The 15,846-nt window shown below is 47.5% G+C and overlaps 1 protein-coding gene across 5 annotated transcripts in view; it reads left to right on the top strand.

Moving 5' to 3' along the window:
* The window catches only part of GOLGA1 (golgin A1), a 45,207-nt gene that overhangs the window by 24,249 nt on the left and 5,112 nt on the right, over nucleotides 1-15,846 (top strand). For all 5 annotated transcript variants that reach the window (XM_019658813.1, XM_019658812.1, XM_019658815.1 and 2 more), the window contains 8 exons: nucleotides 1,664-1,759; nucleotides 4,519-4,614; nucleotides 5,514-5,663; nucleotides 6,206-6,301; nucleotides 11,817-11,906; nucleotides 12,697-12,799; nucleotides 12,924-13,084; nucleotides 13,812-13,955. In XM_019658813.1, the coding sequence (XP_019514358.1) occupies nucleotides 1,664-1,759; nucleotides 4,519-4,614; nucleotides 5,514-5,663; nucleotides 6,206-6,301; nucleotides 11,817-11,906; nucleotides 12,697-12,799; nucleotides 12,924-13,084; nucleotides 13,812-13,955 (936 nt within the window). The remainder of the gene's footprint in view (nucleotides 1-1,663; nucleotides 1,760-4,518; nucleotides 4,615-5,513; nucleotides 5,664-6,205; nucleotides 6,302-11,816; nucleotides 11,907-12,696; nucleotides 12,800-12,923; nucleotides 13,085-13,811; nucleotides 13,956-15,846) is intronic.

The raw sequence follows: 15,846 nt of genomic DNA on the forward strand, positions 1-15,846 counted from the left end.
TGTGACAAAGGTAAAAAGCCAAGGCCTTGGGCCTGCGTTAGACCCTCACTGTCTTTAGTTAGTTTCAAACTAAATATCTCCGTCTCGGGCTGGCCAAGTGGCTCAGTTCATTACGAGCGTGAGCCCTGAGCAACAGGGTGGCCAGCTTAATTCCCACATGGGCCAGTGAGCTGCGCCCAAGCTGAGCTGCCGCTGACCTGCCAACAGGTGGCAGGATAGCTCAGCTGGTGAGAGCACGTGCTCCTAACAACAAGGTTGCCAGTTCAACTCCCTCATGGGATCAACCAAGATTGAACACGGCACCTTGAGCTGAGCGGCCGTGAGCTGCCAAGCGGGCGGCTGGATGGTGACTAGATGAGCTAGCTGCTCCCTCCACAACTAAGTGTGAAGGATAACAACTTGTCTGTTTCCCTTCCCCAATTCCCCAACAGTGTCCCCTTTCCTCAATTCCCCAATAAAATCTTTAAAAAACAAACAAAAACAAAATCTCCGTCTCCACTGCCACTGTTGTACTTTAGGGCTTCCAGAATCTCTAGCCTAGTCTATATTGGAAGTCTGCAGACTGGCCTACCCAGCATCATTGTGTCCTCCTTTGCCCTCTGACTCTTCCACACTCACTGCCAAACTGACCTTCCTAAACTTAAAGATCTTCCACAAATCCCCTACAGTCTGCAGTGAGTATAATGTGGGCTGTAGGGTAGAAATTGATTTCTAGAACCAGACTACCGAGGTTTTTATCTCGCCTCTTCTATTTACTAGTTTGTGACTTAGAGCAACTTATGTAATCTCTTTATGTTTATTTTTTTCCTCTGTAAAATAGGGTTAATAATTATATCAAACACATATAATTGTTATTAGGATTAAATAAGTTAGGATATGTGAAGTGCATAGAATGAGGCTTAGAACATTAGTAGGATCTCAGTGTATTTCAACTATTAATAATACAATGATTATTATTGTGCATCAACATTATAAAGTTTAGTGTGCATAGGAGTTACTTAGAGAGTTTGTTTAAAGTGTATACCATCTCTAGCCCTACCTTCATAAATTCTGATTTCAGTAGGCCTGGAGTAAGGCCCCAAGTTTAACAACCACTCCCCCAGGTAAGTTTTAATGCCAGTGTTCAGACAACCTCTCTTTGAAAAATATTGCCTGTAGAATTAAATTCAAGCTCCTTTCTGCACCACAAAAAGCTTCTCATGACCTGGTCCTTTTGCCTAACTTTCTAGTCTTGTTTGTTGACCTGACCCCACCATCACTTTAGCTTTTGGCAAGTTGTAGCTCCCCGAATGTCCCAGGCTGTTTGACACCATCACTGGTCATCCCTCTGCCTGTGTGCTCCCCCTGCCGCTGGCCACCTGTTAATTATGAAGCCTCACTTGCCTGAGGCCATATCCTGCTTTTTGCTTCTGTAAAAGAGGGCACCATTGCACTCTATTATATAATGTTTTTGTTAGTCTTTTGTCCCAGCCTCAAGGTCAAAGGACTGTGTCAGACTTACCTGTGTATACTTTATGATATGTGAATTTTGTCTTAATTAGCTGTCATTTCAATGCATTTGTGTCCCTTAAGCCTTACACAAACCATAGTATGCTGTAGAGTCAGTAAATATTTATTCAATGGAGAGATGACTATTTTCTTTTATTCTTCTTTCAACTTAAAGAAAACAATTGCTGAGCAGAATTTGGAGGATACCAGACAGCAGCTCTTGGCAGCTAGAAGCAGACAGGCCGAGGCCATTGACACCCTGGAGACTCGGGTACTGACCTCACTCCCAGTGACTGCGATGTCTGGGTGGTAACCTGGCATGGTTGTGGCTGAGGGTCCTTGGGTCAGAAGTTTTCTTTCAAAGGGAATATTTTTTGGATCTTACTTATATAGGGTTGGATTAGTCATTTACTTCATTCTGGTCATATTACCATCATTGTTCCACACAGAGTTGTTTGCTATTCCCTTTTATCCCCATTCCTCTTCCTCCCATAGGAAACCATTCTAACGCTGTTAATAGAGATCCTTGTATTGTTGGGTTGCCCGAAAATAGGTAGCATTTTGTGTGCGCGTATATATGTAACTGATATAGGTATGCATGTGTCTTCTCTGTTACTTTCTACTCCATCTTCTATCTGTGCCTACTTCATTGTACTTACCTGCTGTCCTTTGTAGTTATCTACTAGATGATAGACATCCCAATTGCCTTCTTCTGTCACCACAGATTACTCTGCAGGGAACCTCCTTGTCTCTGTCACCTTCAGGAGGAGAGAGAATGCATATGACCTAACATGCCTAAATAGGACAAGGATGTTCTCAGCAGGGCTTCACCTGGCCCTACTCCCCCATAATGCACAAGGGTTCCTGCATCTGGCATTTCTCAGCCTTTTCATCCTGGTGCCAGTTTAATGAATGTGAAGCTATGTAAGGGGCAAAGGATCTCTGTGGGGCCGCTTTAATCAGAGTGCTAATCCCGTTCCTGAGGGCTCTACCCCTATGACCTAAGCACCTCCCAAAGGCCCTACCATCACATTAGGCATTAGGGTTTCAGCATACACAGACTTTCAGACCACAGCAGATTTAGTTCATTTGAAAAATCTTTCTTATTTTCTGATAAATATATTTTAAGGTTTATTTTTCTCTAAATACATCTTTGTTTTATTATAATTCCATTCTATTTCTGAATATCCATTTTTTCATTGTGGTAAAATATACATAACATAAAATTTACCATTTTAATCATTTCTAGCTGTACAATTCAGTGGCATTAAATCCATTCACGTTGTGCAACCATCACTACCATTCATCTTCAAAACTTTATCTTCTCAGACTGAAATTCTGTATCCACTGAAACAATAACTCCCCATTCTCTCCTTCCCCCCACCCCCAGCCCCCAGCAATTACCACTCTACTTTCTGTCTCTATGCCTCATATTAGTGGAATCATGCAATATTTGCCCTTTTGTGTCCAGCTTATTTTATTTTGCATAATATCCTCAAGGTTCATCCGTGTTGTAGCATGTGTCAGAACCTTGTTCCATTGTATGTATATACCACATTTTGTTTATCCTTTCATTTGTTGATGGACATTTGGGTTGTTTCTACCTTTTTGCTGTTGTGAATAATGCTGCTTGAACATTAATGCAGCACAATGAACATGGTTTTTGTGTGGGTTCACACTTACATTTCTCTTAGGTATATTCCTAGGAGTGGAATGCCAGGTCACATGGTAACTGTACCTCATCTTTAGAGGATCTGAAATATTTCTGGAGTTTTGCTTCTAACTAGGACTTGGGTAGATATTTTCTGAACCCAGAAGTTTAAAAAGTTAGGCTTCAAGACTATACTTTCAGGGATCATTTCTATAGTACATTACTAGAGAGGTTTCTCTGATCGTGTAGAGCACCCGAAACCACGAGGAAGAGTCATAGTGTCCTTTTCTGAGGGTGAAACCAGCTTTTGGTGCTGCTTTCGTAACTGTCAGTTGCCATTGATGATCGTTCTTCTTCTCCGACTGGGGAAGTAAGAGGGGGAAGGATGGCGTCTGAGTGGTTTCGTTTAAAAAAAAAAAAAAAAAAGTTAGGCTTCAGTCTTTGCTCTACCACTAATAAAATTTATGGTCATGGACAAGTAACAGTACCGGTCTCTTCTATGGAAGTACTCCCACTGTTCTCATGGGGTTGTTTTGGTTAAATCATGTGATACGAATGTATCTGAGGAACCATGAGACATAAAAACATCCTTTCTCATTGGGTACCTACGTCTCCCGGACAAAGCTGCTACCTTTTTTGTGCTTATGTCTCAATAATAAAGTTCCCCAAGGGCAGACCTTATTCCACAAACAAGAGGACTTTATCAGAGAAATCGGCAAAGATAGCTTGAGTCAGATAAAAAGTCCCATCTAGCTAAGTGCTGGACAGTATGTTGTCATCTTGTCCCCTGGGCCAGCCTCATGTCCTAGTGCAGGGCTAGGTACATAGCCAGACTCAGTTGATGTTTGTGGAACGAATGAAACCAAAGTTTGTGTCATAGCGCTAATCCTACTTCTGGGAATCTATCCGAAAGAAGTGGTTCAAACCAGGTCAGAAAATTTTGCATAATGTTAATTGCTGTGTTATTTTTGATGGGAAAATGGAAAACAACTTAAATGCCAGCACAGTAGGCAGTGGTACAATAAATTCTGAAACATTCTTTGAGAAAATAATCTAAGGTCTGAAGACTTCATGGAAACACAGAAGGAAACTTGAGTGAGGAAGGAAAATATAAAGTTTTACAAGAATTGCATACAGAGTTATTTTTAAAAAGTCATAGAAATAGACTGGAAGAAAATCCATTAGAATGATAGAAATAGACTGGAAGAAAATACATTAGGATAGTGTTTTATAATGGTAGACTTACGGGCATCTTTTTCTAATTTAAAAATGTCCTATAATGTACCTGATTCATGATTTAAATGGATTGGGTATTTAAAGCCCTCTGTTTTTACCCTTCGGCTGCTTTTGAAGGAAAGAACGCTTCTGTTTCTCCGCAGGTAAAAGAGCTAGAGCAGAGCCTGTGGGCCTCTGAGGAGAAGCTGCGACAGAGCAGTGACGTGGTAACAGCTCAGGAAGCTCAGATTCAGGCGCTTGTAAGTGCTGCTTGTGGCGACTGTGTCCTAGGCCCCGGGTGCTTCCCCTCTGTGCCTTCGGAGAGGCCCCGAACCCACTCCCAACTTCTGGAATGCTACCTGGACCCGACTGTTGCTATGCTGGATGTGAGCAGCTGCAGGTAGAGGGAGTCAGGACCTGCTGGAGGGTCTGAGTTACCCAGAGATGGAGTCTGGCTAATTCCCACCTGACAGCTGGCCGCAGGGCCCAGTCTCGTCGTGGGACTGTTAGAGGTGATAGCTCCACTGGCAGTCAAACCTCAGCTTGCAGCCCGGGCTGTGGGGAGAAGATGGCCAGGGCTTCTGGTCATCACAGCCTCAGGAGGGGTGTTGAGTTGAAAACTAGAGAAATAAAAATGGCATTCCTTGCATGTTTGCCATGTCCCAGGCACTGTGCTGAGTCAGTAGTCTGTATGTGTTTTCATTTAGTCCTTGCAGCAGCCCTGAGAGGAACTATGCACTGTTATCCTTATTCTCTAGAGGAAGTAGGCTCAGAAAGACTGGGTCACTAGGCCAAGGTTTCCCAGCTGGTAAAGGCCAGTACCGGCATCCTTTGCAGGTTAAAGCCCTAGTCTTCATCATTGTGTTATGCGGCCTCCCAGGGGAAAGCTTCGGCCATAGAGGGCAGCACTGAGTAGGGTGAAGGAGGACTGGTGTCCAGAGCTGTAACCTCAGCACCCCTGCCAATCCCAGACTCCAGCTCCTGAGCAGGCCAGGGCCCCGGAGCAATAGGCAGAGCCTGCAGGTGGGGACCTCAGCAGCACCCAGGCTGGAGAAGGTCAGGAAGAGAGTTTTTCTATCAGACACCCATCTTTGGATCACCGAGAAACAGAATAAGGCCCCTGCTGTCACCATGAATACTGTCCTCTGGTCCCCCACAGGCCGCTGCAGACAAGGAGAGCGGCCGTGCACAGCAGCAGGCCCTCGCTCTGCATCAGCAGTGCACGGAGCGCGTCCACACGCTGGAGGCCCAGCTCCATGCCCTCGGGAGAGCTCGGGTGGCCGACCTGATAGCTGTAGATCACGAGGTGGTGAGTGAGGGAAGGAATGGGGCTGGCTGATCAGCACCGGGTTCATGCGTAGCTGGGCTGCCAAGGAGTTGGACATGAAGACCGGTCCCCTTCTGAGTTAGGAACCACTTTTTGGAGCAGTTTTTATCATTCCAACAAGATACCTGCTCACAAGACTCAATGTAAAAAAGGCTGCTTTTTAGAAAAACCCCAAACAGATGGCTTTTCTTTGTCCTTGGGCTGTATAGGGACTTCCTGACACTTCCCGACCCGTCCCAACAGCTTCTTTGCACCATGTTTCTAAAATTTATAGTTCTTCCCTAATGGCTTCTCCCTTTCCCTGGCCCCTCTCCCTCTGCCACAGTCTTCAGAATCAAGTGCCTATTTCTTCTCGTGAGGAGTTTGTCAGGTGGTTCTCCCCAATTCCATTCTCATCTCCCAACCCTGCAGCGACCAAAGGGGGGTGGCATTTTTAAAGGTTTCATGTCAAAGAGATAGGACTGTGCCCAGAGGAAACATGGTAAGGATCTTTTCATTCTATATATGCTTTTCTCAATTTGCAGAGAGAGCTGAAGCAAGAAAATACAGCCCTTAAAGAAAGTAAGAATGAATGTGAACATTCTTTACAACATCACCAACTTGAATTAAAGAAGCTAAAGGTATTTATCTAATTGATTCACAGTTTCACAAAAATGTCAGGTCTTTTACTTGGAGAAGGAGTGGAACTATTAATAGCATTTGTTCAATATTTCTGTTAGCATTTGCTAGAAATTGTCACCTCATTAAGTGTTCTCAGTAATCCCAGATGGTAGGGAGAATTATGTTCATTTTGCAAATAATGTCATTGAGGTTCCGAGAGTAAGTAATTTGTTCGAGTTCTGTAGTTAGAGGTGGTGTTGGCCTGACTTTTCACTCCACCACACAGGCCCAGCCCTCCTCTGTGTGATCGTCACCAGCTGCCTGAAAGTAATGGTGCCTTAGCACCACTATTGGTGATTTTCCCGGTGAGACTGGTAAAGCAAGGTCCCCAAAGGTCGTAGGACTTTATGTCGGGGACCATGTACACAAATGAGGAAACAATCTGCTGGATTCCTACCCTGTCCCTTCTGAGAACGGGGTACTTTCATCAGACGCTGCTCCCTTCTTCTCCTGGGCGTAACTGGATGTGGAGGAAAGAGATTCTGCCCCCATCATATCGGCCTCCAGGTCCCCCGGCCCCTTTCCTAGCAGATGCTGGGTCGCTGCAGGACTTGCCCACCTGGGTCCTGACACACAGATCTCGTGGATCCAGATCTTGTCTGAGAACAGCCATAGCTGAGTGAGCGTTCAGGAACAGTTGCTGCTAAGTTCTGTGGGCGCTGATGCTGTAGTGCTGTATCTGGGAAGCAGGTGGTTTTTTCGTGCATTTTTTCAACAGACATTTGAGTACCTGTCGGCACCATTGTATGTGCTGGGATGTGGCGATGAGCAAGACAGGCAAAATTTCCTTCTCATGGAGCTTGTAAGCAAGTGATAAATAGTCATAAATGCTATGAAGAAAATAAAGCAGGGTGAAAGAGAAGGGAGGAGAGGGCTCTTAAATATGGAGGTTAGGGCAGGCTTTAATGCTACTTGAGCCAAAGCTCTGAATAATGAGAAGGGGCCAGCAATGAGAATGTTTGCAGAAGCAATATTCCAGACAGAAGAAATAGCAAATAGAAAAGCTCTGAGGCAGAAAAAGCTTGGTCTGTTCAGAGAACAGCACAAAGGCCAGTGTCGCTGCTTAGCGGGCTGGGGGAGAAGAGTGATGGACAGGAGGGAGGCAGGGAAGGTTCTAAGCAGAGAAGTGATGTGAGAGTTCTGTTTTGAAAGGGTTACTCCGGCTCTGTGTGGGGAATGTTCTGTAAGGAGGCAGGTACAGGAGCGGGAAGACCTGTTAGGAGGCTCAGCTGTTACTATCCTTACTTATGTTTGAGATATAAAAGCAAACTGAAAATTTCAGAAGAGGTTTGAGAACTGTAATAAAAGAGAGCAGTTTTGAAAATTAATCAAATGAGAATTTTAGAACTGAAAGATGTAATACTTGAAACTAAGAATGCAGTAGATTACAAAAAGGCATGAGAAAACGTTTGGGGCTAATGGATATTTTCACTACTTTTATTGTGATGGTTTCACCATAATTCTTCAAATTGTACACTTTATATGCAGTTTCTTATTCATTAGTTATACTTCAGTAAAGCTGTTTATAAAATCAATGAATGAGTTTAACAGCAGATTAGAACTAAAAAGATAATCAGTGAAATGGAAGAAAGGGCAGAATGAAATATGGAAAAGAAATGATAAAAGACATACAAGATACTTTGACATGTTCTGTTGTGTGTCATTGGGAGCCCAAAAGGAAATGAAACAAATGAGACAGGAGTAATTATGGAAGAGAAAATGGCTGAGAACATTCCAAAATATTGATGAAAGCTGTCAAATCACAGGTACAGGTGTAAGAATCCTTACAAATCCAAACAGGATACATTTTAAAATCCATACATGGGGCCGGCCGAATGGCTCAGTTGGTTAAGAGTTGGCTTAAGAGCAGGAGCTCTGAGCCAACAGGTCTGTCAGTTCGATTCCCACATGGGCCAGTGACGCTGCACCCGCACTGAGCTGTCGCTGAGCTGCCAACAGGTGGCAGGATGGCTCAGCTGGTGTAACAAGATTGCCTGTTCCATGGTGGGCTACGCCCACCCACAACTAAGACTGAACTCAGCACCTTGAGCTGAGCTGCTGCCTGGATGGCTCAGTGCATAGAGCGTGCATGCCTAACAACAGGGCTGCTGGTTCGACTCCCACATGGGACGCTGGCTACACCCACCCGCAACTAAGACTGAACACAGCACCTTGAGCTTAGAGGCCATGAGCTGCTGACGGGAAGCCAGATGGCGACTGCTGCCCTCCACAACTAAGATTGAAGAACAACAACTTGGCTGGTCCCCTTCCCCAATTCCCCAACACTGATCCCCTCCCTCGATTTCCCAATAAAATCTTAAAAAAAAAAAAAGAAAGAAAGAAAAACAAAGATGGCACCCAGGTAGCCACTGCAGGAAGCAGCTTCCGCCCGTAGGACTAAGGAGACTACGTGAAGAAGTTGGAAGTCTTCATTGTGGGAATCAAGATGAGGAGCCCCACAGATCCGCCTCTCAGGCCTCTGGGGGGTGTTATACAGTTAGCACTTGTGTGGGGGGACAGAACAGGGAGCGAATTCAGCCCCAAGGACTGGAAAAACAGCCGCGTGAATGCAGCTACTGCTTCAGGACGACCTGGAAGCGGCCCTGCTCACAGAAACAGGAAGCTGACAGGAAGGAGCAAGCCGTTTCCTCCTCCTCCTGCCTCCCAGCCTCCCTCCAGCTTCCCCTGTTGGCAGAGATGAATATGGAGCCAGCTAGATGAGCAGAAATGGGGTTTGCAGAGTCCCAGGTGCAGCATCACAAAGCAGAAGATGAGAGGGGGGGTGTGAGCTGAGAGGCAGTGACTGAAAAGCCAGTACACACAGGCCACTTACAAGTGTGGTTAATTTTCAGATGTTGGGGGAATTTTCTCAATTCTTGGATTTCTAGTTTCATGTCATTATGGTCAGATAATACTCTGAATTATTTCAGTCCTCTGGTATTTATTTAGACTTGTTTTGTGACCCAGCCTATAGTCTACCTTGGTAAATATTTCAGTGGTCTTGAAAAGAAGATATATTCTGCTCTCGTTAGGGAGAGCATTTTATAAATGCTGATTAGATCAGTTGGTTGATAGTACTGTTCAAATCTTTTGTTTTCTGATTTATTTTTATTTAATTTTTTGTGTGTCTACATGTTCTGTCAGTTACTGAGAGAAATAAGTCTTCAGCTATGTTCATGGATTCTTCTCTTGCTCCCTTTAATCCCATCAATTTTTGCTTCAAGTATTTTTTTTTTTAGCTGAGCCATCCTGCCACCTGTTGGCAGCTCAGCAGCAGCTCAGCTCAGGCTGGGAATCGAACCGCTGTTGCTCAGAGCTCACACTCTTGAGTGAGCTCTTCACCAACTGAGCCACTCGGCCGGCCCTGCTTCAAGTATTTTGAAGCACTCTTTTTAGGTGCACACGTATTTAGAATTGTCTGTATCCATATTTTTCAAAACAGCTGTGCCCTGAGCCATTTGGGGCAGTCATTCTCAGGTGCAGGGAGCTGGGCGTGGGGGTAGGCTGGTGCCTCCCGCAGAGGACCTGAGCCGGCCAGTCAGCCTCTACTCCCCGGGCCTAGATCGCCTGTGGCTCTGTGGCAGTAGCACAGACTGCGAGCCACACGGACTAGGTTCTGCATGCCAGCCTAGCCCCTCACCAGCTGATTCTTGAGGGACTTCGGTTTCCTTTTTTTAAACTGAAGATAATAAGTCTTGACCTCCAGGACTACCCTGAGGATTACACGTGACCATGGCTGGAAAGTGCCAAGTGCAGCTCCTGGCGTGAAGGTGCTTTGAGTCTCTGCTTCCTGCCCTGACCTGCTTTCCTGTCTTCTTGCGCAGTCTGCCTCCTGTCCTCTTAGACATCAGCAGTCACAGTGTCTCTTCCGAACTTCCTCAGAGAAGGCTCCTGCAGAGGCATGACACTGCTGTCGCCCTCCCGACCTGGGCACACAGGTCCAGGGTTTCATAGCTCCACCCAACCTGAAACCTCTTGCTCCTCCTGTATCAACAGAGCCTCCCCCAGTGAGGGGTGTTGTCGGGGGGGGGGGTAATTCTAGGTCCCACTGTCAGCCTTTTGTGTTCAGACACCAGTTTCCTTTGGCTACTAGAGGTGGACTGACAGCTCCGCAGTAGGAGCCAAGATGTCACTGGCCATGAAGCTGACATCTTCCTCCATTAACCCACTTGCACTGTCATAAGTGGGTAGGGAGATTTTGTAAGAATTGAGCAGCTCACAGAACCAGAAGGACTTGTCGGACTGGAACCTCGGGACCTGAGGTCCCCGCTCTTCCTGGTTATGCTGTCTCTTGCCCTGTGGTTCACCCAACTCTTCTCCCTGCTTTTCCCCATGATGGAGACTGCATCCTACAGATTGGGTGGACATCACCACAGCAGCTCTAAGCTGATAACGTTCCAGCTTAGCAACCTCTGGGGAAAGAGGGCTCCTCCCTCTCAGCTTCACCATATAAAAAAAGGATTCTGATATAAAAGGGGATTCTGGTTGGCTCATCTTGGATGACAGAGCCACCCTTTGGACAAATTGATTTGGCCTGGGGGATGAGGTACTGTGATTGGCCAGGCCTGAATCACATGCCTAGCCTTATAGCCACAACATGGGGGTATTGTTATTGGCAGCCCTATCAGAACCATGTGGAATTATGGGGTGGGAGTGGAGAATAGGATTGATGAGGCTCTTATGCCAAAAAAGGGGGTGATTCTGGGTAGACAGTAACCACAGACATCCCTGCCCAGTATACAGGCATCTGAGAAGGCATACTATTCATCTGGGGGTTGGTGGGCGAGCATGGCATCCGTCTCCGGGAAGAGGACTGATGTGTTTGTCAGGAGATAGTTCCTGTGCTCTGGGGGAGGCCAGCGAGGCAGCCCTGCTCGTGGTAGAAGGTATTCTGGGTGATGGTGTGTAGCATCCAAAGGCTCGGCTCAGAGCTGGCTTGAAATTGGCTATGCCACTTACTAGCTCTAGGACCTCGGGCAAAGTGCTTAGCCTCTCGGAGCCTTAGTTTTCTCTCCGATAAAATGGGTAATTTTGATAAGGCTGTGACATTTTGCTTTATTAAAATAAAATTTCAAAAATCATTATTTTTTCTGTGTCAGATTGTTCCCGTCCATTACACTATTCACATGGGCTTGTGAGTCTGTCTTCTCGTTCTGTGTCGATTTCATTAAACCAGCTCTTCAAGCTGTAGATCCCCAGCCTTATTCCAAGTACTGCCTAGTGTGCTCATAGGACAACTGGCCCTTAGCAGTGTGTTTCTAGAGAGATCGGTGGGTTATCCACCGGGACAGGTCTCAGAGGGATGCAGAAGACGCTGCAGCAGCAGGGCAGCCTGGGAACCTTGGGAAGCAGGAAGAACGTGGGTCTGACCCTGCAGGACAGTACCCCCTCTGTGGGCTTCATGTGAAGTGTGCAGCTGAAAACGTGTGAGCTGAGTGTTGGGACTCGATCTCCTACCTGTTTTCTGGACTGTAGGAAGAAGAGAACCAAAGAGAAATTGAGAGCGTAGCAATGGCTCAAGCGCTGGAGGAGGTGCAGAAGCAGAGGGAAGAACTCCAGAAACAGGTAGGCCCTGTGTGACCCCGAGGTGTGGGCCAGTGGGTGAAGCCCCCACCTCCGTCCCAGGTGAGACCAGCCTACCTCCCTGTCTGCCCAGGGCAGGGGGCGGACACAGGTCTCAGGAATGCCGGCAGCTGCGTGACTCCCCTGAAGTCTAGGAAGGTGGGAGAAAAATGATAAAGCCTCATCCTGTAGGATGGCCTTATGGTTTGTGACAGTCAGTTATTATTACAAACGTCACCCGGGGGAAAGCCATCTCAGGTACCCACTGGCTCTAATTCTTTGAGTTGCGCCACATACGGTTGAGCTCTCAGCAGGAAGGGCGGGAAGAGCCTGCCTTTGAAGACAGACTCAGCATCGGGCCCCAGACCTGGTGAGATGGCTCAGGCCTTGGGTAAATCCTTAACAGATCTGAGTCTCAGAGATGCCTCTGAAAAGACTCGAGGACAGTCGGGGTGCCATAATGAGACCATGTAGAACAAATGCTGGGCATGTCGCAGGTACTCGGGCCATGGAGGTTATGGTTATAACAGCTTGTTGGAAGGCTGGGCAGAAGGGCCGCGTCTCTGGTAGGCCCAGTGCAGTCCCGAGGGGCAGTGAGGGCGATCACCTCTCTGCGGGCCCCTGCCAAGGAGAACTGATTTATGTGTGTTTGTAGGAGCAGAGCTCAGCTTGGGGTGTGTTCTAGGCTGTGGACTTTAGGTAGGGGACCCTGGGGAGTGGAAAGTGGACATTCCTTTGGAGGAGATGGGGTTACTGCTGCCAACCTTCTCTCAGGTTGATTTTTCTCTCCAAGGCTGTGAACCTGACAGCCGTAGTAGAAGAGAAGGAGCAGAGTCTGCAGGAGAAAAATGAAATGCTTCTCCAGAAAGAACAGGAGATTCTCCAGTTGAAGAAAGGTGAGGCGTCTGGCTCAGGCTTCTCACCTGTTCCTGCCCAGCACCCCTGCCTGAGATGGCCCTGTCATGGCGCAGCCTGGAGCCACCGGGCTCCCGCTGCTCACCTCACCTCTGCCCGGCCTAGGTCACGACACGGCCCTGCTGCAGACGCAGCAGCTGCAGAATGAGCTGAAGGCCCTGCGGAGCCTGCGGGCAGCGGAGAGCCAGGCAGCGGCTGTGCAGGAGGACCTGCTGAGGTTGCCGGGCCAGGAGCAGGGGCTGGCGCTCTCCATCAGTGAGCTTCACGTAAGTCCCATCTGAGCCTGCCAGGCCCGTGTGGTGGCACCCGGTGCCACAGCAAGACACAGGCTGGCCACTGCCAATTTGCCAGTAGGAGGCAGCCATGGGAAGACACGGGAGCGTGCTGGGTTCTCTAGACACGGGATGTTGGGTAGGTGACTTCCCTTGTGCTTTAGTTTCCTTTCCTTAAAGTGGGGCCACCTAACTAACTGCCTAGGAGGCTATGAGTGGAGGAGCCCATTGAATGTGGCAACGCCTGCCAGTGTTCAGGTGTTAAAGCCCTTTCCTTCCGAGCAGAGTCGTTATATGGAAAGCTGATTGTCCCTCTGGAAGGCATGGGACGGGCTCTCCATACCCTGTTTCCCCAAAAATAAGACCTAGCCGGAAAATAAGCTGTAGCATGATTTTAGGTGCCAAAATGTGGCACCTTGGCATACTGAATATTTTAAGCTGAAGGAGTTTGTGGAAAACGCACCCTTCTCCCTGAAACAGGTCATAAAACCCTCATGTGAGGGATGTGTACCCTCCATATCCTGGAGGAATCATGCTACGGCTTCTCTGGAAGGTCTTATTTTCGGGGAAACACGGTAGTTTGTTTGGTTCCTGGCCAGCTACCTGTTGGAGCACACCCGTCCATACCTTTGGAACGAGTCTGGTCTCCTTCCCCAGGGACCTGTGGCTTAGCTTGGCCATTACCTGCCCTGGCTCTCAGCTCGCTGCCACCACCCTGTAGGTGACGTCGAGGGCCATGCAGGACCCCATGTACCAGCTTCCGGCTGCAGAGGGAATACCAAATGGTGAGGTGGGGGCCATGGATCTAAGGCAACTACAGAAGGAAAAACAGGACTTGGAACAGCAACTTCTGGAGAAAAATAAGGTGAGAGTGCGCTTTACCTCGGCTATTTCTTTCTCTGCTCGTTCCTGTCCTTGTGCCCCAAACCACTCATTCCCTTCTGAGAGTTTTGCTGATGCTCCTGGGCGCCTCTTGGGGGAGAGAGGAACTCTCATCCAAAGGGCTTCTTCCTGGCGTTCCTCTTCTGGTTTCCTCCTGTGTCGCCGTCTTCCTCTCACACTCCCCCAGTCTGCTCCCCTGCCCCGCACTTGAGATAATGTCCAGAGTATTAGAGCTTGAGCGGTAGCAAATCTAGGTGTTCCCAGCCACCTCGGCTTTCAAAAGCTGGGTCATATTGGATCCATGTTGTCACTTAACCTATATACTTCCTTTCTACAGCTGTGAGCTGACAGCAGTGGTATCTGCCTTTAAGTGGTTTTTATTTGTGGCGATGGGGTGAAATGAAAGTGTTCGTTAGCTGTCTTGTAAAACTTCTGGTATTTGGTAGAGGCTTACTGAATGTCATGATTCCACCCTCCCTGCCAGGCCTCTTCACATGTAAATGCAGGGTTTCATTTGATCCTGGCTTTTCAAGTGCCCTGTGAAGTTAAATGTGTTGGCTAGTTATTGCTCTGGCCTGAAATTCTGCCCCCCCCCCAATTGTGTGTGTCTACCTTTTTTAGATCTTTAACAAAGGGCAAAAGTGTTTATTCTCTTTCTCTTTCACCTCTCTCCCTCCCTTCCCCACTTGTCTCTCTCTTGCTGTCTCTCACGCATTTAATCTCTTCCTGTGAAATGTAAAATACACACAGAAAAGTGCACAAACTCTGTGTGCGCCAGGGTCCAGCCTCGGCCCTGTTCTCTAAATTGGTGCTCTCACCCATACTGTACGCCGCTGGCTCCCACATCCATGTCTCAAGTCCAGACAGCTCCCAGGAACTCCAGACTCCTGTATCTGTCTACTCTGTATCTCCATGCAAATGTCTAAAAGGCACCTGAAACTTAAAACATCCAAAACCGTACTTCAGATTTACATCCTCCCTAGCGTCTACTGCCATCTCTCCTACCTCAGTAAATGGGAAAAGCCTTGGAGTCATCCTCGACCGCCTCGACATCCAAGCCATTGGCAAATCCTTTTGGCTCTCCCTTCAGACCGTGCCCAGCTGTTTCTCATCCCCACCTCTGCTACCACCCCAGGCCAGGTTACCGTCCTTTCTTCCCTAGAGGATGGTGTGGGGCTTCTAACTGGCTTCCCTGTCACTTCTCCACTCCAGCCCTGTGATGACTTCCCATCTCTATAAAAGCCAAAGTCCTTGCAGTGGCCCACAAAGCCCTGTGTGGTCTGGCCCCTTACGCCCCTTTCACCGCACTCCCTGTATCCCCAGCACCCCCTCTCAGGCACATTGGCCTTGCCTTTCTGTGAATATCAAGCACCCTCCTGCCTCAGGGCCTTTGCACTCGCTGAGCCTTCTGTCTAGAAGATTTTTCCCCCAATTACCCTCACTTCTTTTATGGTATCATTTTGTCAGCGAGGCCTCCCTAGCTATCCCTGTCAGCCCTCACCACCACAGCTCCCTGTCACCTACCTTCCCCTTTTTCTCCATACCTTCTGATATTCTGTGTATTTGGTTTTGACACTTTTCCCTCCTAAGGGTAGACATTTTTTGTTTGTTTATTGCTATTTCCCCAGCCTCTAGGACAGTGTCTGGCATATAGTAGGGACTCAGTATTTGCTGGATGAATTATTGAATGAGTCAAAATCCTAGAAAATCAAGTAACATAAAATAAAATAGCAAATGTATTTTTGGCAGAATGTCCAGCCTCATGGTCAACCAAGAGAATACAAACTGAAACATTTTGTGAAATGGGGCTGTGGGCGGCAATTTACTGTGCTCGACAGGACTTGCATGCTCCTCTGACCCAGTCTTCTCACTCC

The sequence above is a fragment of the Hipposideros armiger genome, unplaced genomic scaffold (genome assembly GCF_001890085.2).
Source record: "Hipposideros armiger isolate ML-2016 unplaced genomic scaffold, ASM189008v1 scaffold_290, whole genome shotgun sequence".
NCBI classification, from domain to species: Eukaryota; Metazoa; Chordata; class Mammalia; order Chiroptera; family Hipposideridae; genus Hipposideros; species Hipposideros armiger.